The sequence below is a fragment of the Oncorhynchus mykiss genome, chromosome 8 (genome assembly GCF_013265735.2).
Source record: "Oncorhynchus mykiss isolate Arlee chromosome 8, USDA_OmykA_1.1, whole genome shotgun sequence".
NCBI classification, from domain to species: Eukaryota; Metazoa; Chordata; class Actinopteri; order Salmoniformes; family Salmonidae; genus Oncorhynchus; species Oncorhynchus mykiss.
Genome location: NC_048572.1, coordinates 33,882,096 through 33,888,754, shown reverse-complemented (window position 1 = coordinate 33,888,754; position 6,659 = coordinate 33,882,096). Strand labels below are relative to the sequence as shown.

Below are 6,659 nucleotides of genomic sequence, written 5' to 3'. Positions count from 1 at the left end.
AACGGTACCCACATACTGTTAACTACATAAATCTGTCCCAACAGCAGAGCTTTCTTTTCAGCACCATGGAGTGCATCCTTACCACTGTTACACCTTGCTATCAGCTGACCCTTGTCTGGCAGCGGAATAGTTCATTCAACCTCATTTACTGCCTTTTTTAAAAACATAGCTGATATGGCTGACTTGCTTAAACAAATGTGATTTCTGCTGACAATTGAGAGGTACAAAATATGGCATAAGGGAACAATGAGCGGATAAGAGGCAATCCGTAAGTTTGATTAAGAAATTAATGAGCGAGTTAAGACTAATGTAGTCAGTATAACTATTTGTTTAGCACTATTGAAACGTACAGCAACAGAATTCAAAACATTGGCCGTTCTTACAGTATTCTCCCTGCACACCAAGTCAGAATATAGGATAAGTAAATGGGGCATATAAGCAGACAATGAAAGCTACAATATTACAGTATTTTATTATAACATTTCTCTAAAACAGGCTATAGGCTACATGTGCACAACCAAGTCAGAACAGCTAAGGCTAAGTTATGAGGGGAAAAGGGACCAAATTATTAGGGTGAGGCACATGAGCTACTAACAGTTTACTACACAACATACACTTAGTATTACTTTCTTAGCTACAGTATACATAGCTCTCTGGCATATTACATAATTTATGCAGCAGCATACAATACATTTTTTGACTCACCTTGTTGTGCTGTGCTCACTTGAACAGGAAGATGGTGCGGCGGTCCTTCTTGTGGGCATATTTTGTCATAAAACTTTGTCATCAAAGTCTGGCATTCTCTGGATTTAGGGTTCTTTCAAGACAACTGAGAACTCTGAAAAAACAAGGTCGAATCGTGACGTCAGTGATCTTCAGGCCGGAGCTCTAAAAAGAGGCCAGAGTTCCCGACTTGGAATTCCGAGTTGGATGACTGTTCAACACGTATTTGACCAGTCGGAACTCCTTCTTTTCCGTGTTCCCAATTGTCTTGAACTCACTGAAGTCTGAGATTTCCCAGTTCAGAGTTTCCAGTTGTTTTGAATGCGGCAGAAGTCATGCTAGATTGACAGCATGGACAATGTATTCAATCTTTTCTGGCCCATGGTGTTGAATGTTTATCCTTTTAAGCTTGGGAAAGAGACCCTTAAACCCAGACTTGGACCACACACCCTCTCCACTGAATAGCAGGCTAGTGACTGCTTTGCAACGCTTGCAGTTAGACACTGATTCCTTCTAAACCATTTATTGTTGAATCTGCGATTTCTAATTTGTTGTGTAACATTTATGTCCAATGGCCGATGAGCACCGATACATCTTATCTGTCATTTCTCTCATATGACAAGGATAGAAAAATATTTGCCAGTAGTGATTCATGATGATGACTGCTTGCTAGCTAAGATTTTGAAAGTATGATGTTGACATGATCAGTCCAATCAAAGCTACGGTAGATATAACGTGATTTGACGTCACTTTATCTGTGGCCAATGACCTTGAGCCTTCTTGGATGGGCACTTCTAATGTAACCCTATGGCAGCACCCAAGGGGCTTGAATTTTAGAGCTCTCCTCGTCGATTTTGTGGTGACGTATTGTCCCCGTGAGTGAGAGAACACTGAGCCAATCACTGCACAACTAGAGAACATTACCAACCCCTACGCTCCGTATTTTCCTCTGGCTGCCCCACCACCATAGAACGCAAGGAGCTAGGCTGAAACATCTGCATTTTGGAGCTGCCTTACTCAAGAAAACAAAAAAGAGACCATGTTTGTATTATTATTTTTTTACATAATTTGCAAACTGATTTGTGACACATATTAATGCCAAAATATCATGCAAAACAGGCAACAACAAAATAATATGTATTTAGATAAACAAGTGAGGCTCAGAACAGTTGGCCCCACCTGCCCTGAATGACGGGCCACCACTGGTTCTTCTAGCCTACTCCCATATGCTTGATACATCTGGTAGTCCTTAGGGCCCTCTGTCCCATGTACAATTGATTATTTCAAAATATGTACAGTATAGCCTTTGTGCATATGTAGACAATATTTCTAGAACTGGACATTCAAAGTCTGAAATCCAACAGACACAGTGGGTTCATAGAAAGATACGTTGAGAAATTTTTATTGTGACCAAGTGGTGACACGTCAAACACGGGCAGACCCAGAGCTGAGTAGTATTTACCCTTTGAATTCCCTCTTCCCTTCTGCCCTTTCTAAATATGAAAAAACATTTGTCCTGCTCACATCTGCATTGTTATCTTTGGGATGATTTGTAATGAGTCCTAAATGGCTGTGAAGTAGAGCAGAAAGAGGGAAATGCTGGGATGGGGAGCGATCCAGGGAGTGTGTGTGTGTAATGAGTCTGACTTTTCGAAGTGAACTCCAGCTGACTGCGCATCCTCATTAACTTCCCACTAGAAAACATTTGTAGCGACATCCACTAATGGCTAAGCTGCTTGCAACATATAACAATAATGTGGCTTAAACTTAACATCGTGCAATTGACTCAAATAGACTGTTAAACCCTGTAGATATGAAAGGAACATATACACTCAGTTTAACCAATGTAGTAATTGCATCGTCTTCTGATAGGCTAGGTGGAATTCTTTGCCATACTGCTTGGACCTATTCAGGCTTTTCAGATCCACGGGACAGACGGAGTGCATGGGGGAGCCTGGTCCCAGATCTGTTTGTGTGGTCTTGCCAACTCCTTCCAGATCACAGGAGGTTGGAGGCACCTTCATTAGGGAGAACAGGCTCGTGGTAATGACTGGAGCGGAATTAGTGGAATGGTATCAAATACAGAAAACACATTGTTTCCAGGTGTTTGATGCCATTCCATTTGCTCCGTTCCGGCCATTATTATGAGACGTTCTCTCCTCAGCAGCCTCCACTGTTAGGGATTAAACCGATGTTGGACCAAGCTAGTCTAGGGGGGTAGGAGCTAGAGCTCCGTTTGGGATTCAGTGTTACTGTCGTTCTCTGTGATAGTGTTTTGTCACCCTTCTCAAACGACTGTTTAAAACAGTGTACTCTGTGTTGGCATTAATAACAACACAAGCCAAGCCTCCAGCTCTCACACGAAGTCATTAGACTCGGGTGAACGAACAAAACACAAGGGGTACACAACCACTTTAGGACAGTTTATCCTTTGTCATTGAAGTTAAAGGATACAGTAGGGGGCTACACAGCAATACCATAATAAATACAGAGAAATATGAAGACGCAGGTTATAAAGACTTGACATACGACATGCTGATACTGTAAATAGGATTCATAAAACGGACATCATGGAGTGTGTGTGTGTGTGTGTGTGTGTGTGTGTGTGTGTGTGTGTGTGTGTGTGTGCGTGTGCGTGTGCGTGTGCGTGTGTGCGTGTGTGTGTGTGCGTGCGTGCGTGTGTGTGTGTGTGAGTGTATGTTAAAAATGTAACACTCATATACGTTAGATAAGTATTCACCCCCTGACTAAATACATGTTAGAAACAACTTTGGCAGTGATTACAAAGGTGAGTCAGCTTGGCTTAGTCTCTAAGAGCTTTGCACACCTGAATTGTGCAATATTTCCCCATTATTATTTTCAAAATTATTCAAGCTCTGTCAAGGTGTTGGCTACACAGCAAAAGTTGTATCCTGAAAAACTCCCTAGTCTTTGCCAATGTCAAGTATCCCCGGGTGATACCATGATGCAGCCAACGCTGTGCTTGAATATAAGGAGGCAGTTACTTAGTGATGTGTTGTGTTGAATTTGCCCCAAACATAAGGCTTTGCATTTAAGCCAAAAAAGGGTATTCCTTTACAATCACCAATGTCCTTATGGTGACATCCCTGAGCAGGTTCATTCCTGTCCTGCAGCTCAGTTCAGAAGGACGACTGTATCTTTGATGGGTCTGAGTGGTTTAATATATAATCCACAGCATAATTATTAACTTGACCATGCTTAAAGAGATACTCAATGTCTGATTTGTTATTGTTACCCATCTACCAATCACTACCCTTCTTTACGAGGCTTTTGAAAAGCTTGCTGGAATTTGTAGTTGAATCTGTGCTTGAAATGAATACTTGACTGAGTGACCTTACAGATGTTGTATGTATGGGGGACAGAGGAAGGGGTAGTAAGTATCCTTACCTTGTGCGAGACGAAACAGCTCATAGGGCAGGACCCTATCTTCTGTTTCTATAGCGTGAGGCCACTGAGTTGGTACACAGGAAGGGGTAGTCATTAAAAAATCATGTCAATTCCTCTTTCGCACATAGTGTGTCCATGTATTTTATGTGATTTGTTGTGCCAAATTTGACTACTGAACTCATTTAGGCTTACCTAAACAAAGGGGGGGAATACTTATGCAACTATATTTAATTTAATTTAATTTGTATTCATTTGTAAACATTTGCACTTTTTTCTTTTCACTTTGACATTATGGATTATTTTGTGTAAATCAGTTAATTCCATTTCAATCCCACTTTGTAATGTAACAAAAGGTGGAATAAAATTCAAGGGGGCGAATACTTCTGATACCCACTGTAACGGTGAATATTGACCTGTATCGTGTGTCAGAAGAACATGCACCATTCGGAGTGAGAGTGCTCTGTGGTATTCAGAGATGCTGATTCCACTCCCTCTTATTCAGGAGAAGTCAACACTGAGTGATACTTCTCACTACTGTTAGGGAGTTGAAATACAAATACCTGTGTATGTTTTCAAGTGGAATTCAGATAAGCATAAAAAGATGGTGGTATTCCATTATTGGCCTTCTCTCTCTCTCTCTCTCTCTGTACATCTATTTTTCTCTTTCTTTGTAAATCTCTCTCTTTGTACATCTATTAACAACAATGGGAACAAAATGACACTAAATTCCCATGAATCCTTGCTGCTGTTCCGTCCGACGGCGTCTCCGCGCTTGCCGCCGCTTGGTGGCGACGTCGAAGCACGTGACCATCATGACGTTGGCCTTGCAGAGGTTGACCTTGCTCTCCAGCCTCGCCGTGACCACCTCTAACGCTTCCAGGTGTTCCAGGGAGTCAACCTCAAACGTCTGCCACAGGTCAACTACACAAACACAACACAGTGATCAGTGATGACTGGCCACCAAATTAGCATGATCAAAAACGGCCTATTTCAGCTAGCCATCATCTTAATATAACATGAACTACAGAGGCCTCTCAGGATCAACATTAGCCACACAACACCCTTACAAATACACCAGACAAGGACATGAGATAAGAGGAGAGGCAATCAGGGAAGGGAATATCTTATTATACCGGTTCTATGGCAATACGAAGACTTCATGCAATGGCTGCTATTGCATTGGTCAATAATGAAAAGATGATTGTTCACACCTTGTAGTGTAAGTCCAGTTGCTTAGAGAAATAAACTGACTAGTTAATGAATTGCTGATTACTCTATAGTAAACACTTACACTCTTGGTTCCATTTCCCTGGCTCCAGCATGAGATTCTGTTTGGCCAGCACCAGCTCTCTCTTCAGGCTGTTGTACTTGGCTCTCACCTCTTCGATCCTCTGCTGACGGTGCTCCAGGAACTTGAGTTTGGCACTGAAGCAGGCTATTCCCTGTTAACAACAACACAGCCAAGGACAATGAGAGCTTCAGCTACACATCCATTTACACAGAGAAGAGCCTCTTCAGAACAACAAGCCTCATATTATGGATGCAAGCCATTTTCTTAGGTTAGTTCATAGTGTATATGTATTGTATTTAAATACAAACGTATATACAAAAAAAAAAATTTAATCGAGCACACAGCCATGCAATCTTCATAGACAAACATTGGCAGTAGAATGGCTCGTACTGTAGAGCTCAGTGACTTTCGACGTGGCACCATCATAGGATGCCACCTTTCCAACAAGTCCATTTCTGCCCTGTTATTGTGAAGTGGAAACGTCTAGGAGCAATAACGGCTCAGCCGTAAAGTGGTAGGCCACACAAGCTCACAAAACGGGAGAGCCGAGTGCTGAACTGTATAGCATGTAAAAATCATCTGTCCTTGGTTGCAACACTTACTACCGAGTTCCAAACTACCTCTGGAAGCAACGTCATAACAATAACTGTTCGTTGGAAGCTTCATTAAATGGGTTTCCATGGCCAAGCAGCCGCACACTAAGATCCCAATGCACAACACCAAGCTTCAGCTGGAGTGGTGTAAAGCTCACCGCCATATGACTCTGGAGCAGTGGAAACGAGTTCTCTGGAGTGACGAATCACGCTTCATCATCTGCCAATCTGGGTTTGGTGGATGCCAGGAGAACGCTACCTGCCCGAATGCATAGTGCCAATGTTTGGTGTAGGAAGAATAATGGTCTGGGGCTGTTTTTCAGGACTAGGCCCCTTAGTTCTAGTGAAGGGAAATCTTTTTTTTTGTTTTTTTTCTTTTGAATTTTTACCCCTTTTTCTCCCTAATTTCGTGGTATCCAATTGTTGTAGTAGCTTGTAGTAGCTTGTAGTATCTTGTCTCATCGCTACAACTCCCGTACGGGCTCGGGAGAGACGAATGTTGAAAGTCATGCGTCCTCCGATACACAACCCAACCAGCCGCACTGCTTCTTAACACAGCGCACCAATGTGTCGGAGGCTACACCGTGCAACCTTGGTTAGCGCGCACTGCGCCCGGCTCGCCACAGGAGTCGCTGGTGCGCGAT

General features: G+C 42.6%; 1 protein-coding gene across 1 annotated transcript in view; it reads right to left on the bottom strand.

Annotated features, from left to right (window-relative positions):
- Nucleotides 1-1,770: 1,770 nt before the first annotated feature.
- Nucleotides 1,771-6,659, bottom strand: part of LOC110529837 (kinesin-like protein KIF26B) — a 36,349-nt gene continuing 31,460 nt past the window's right edge. The window contains exons 14-15 of the mRNA XM_021612426.2: nucleotides 5,423-5,573; nucleotides 1,771-5,052 (exon numbers count right to left, since the gene is read on the bottom strand). Of these exons, the coding sequence (XP_021468101.2) occupies nucleotides 4,853-5,052; nucleotides 5,423-5,573 (351 nt within the window). The 3' untranslated portion in view covers nucleotides 1,771-4,852. The remainder of the gene's footprint in view (nucleotides 5,053-5,422; nucleotides 5,574-6,659) is intronic.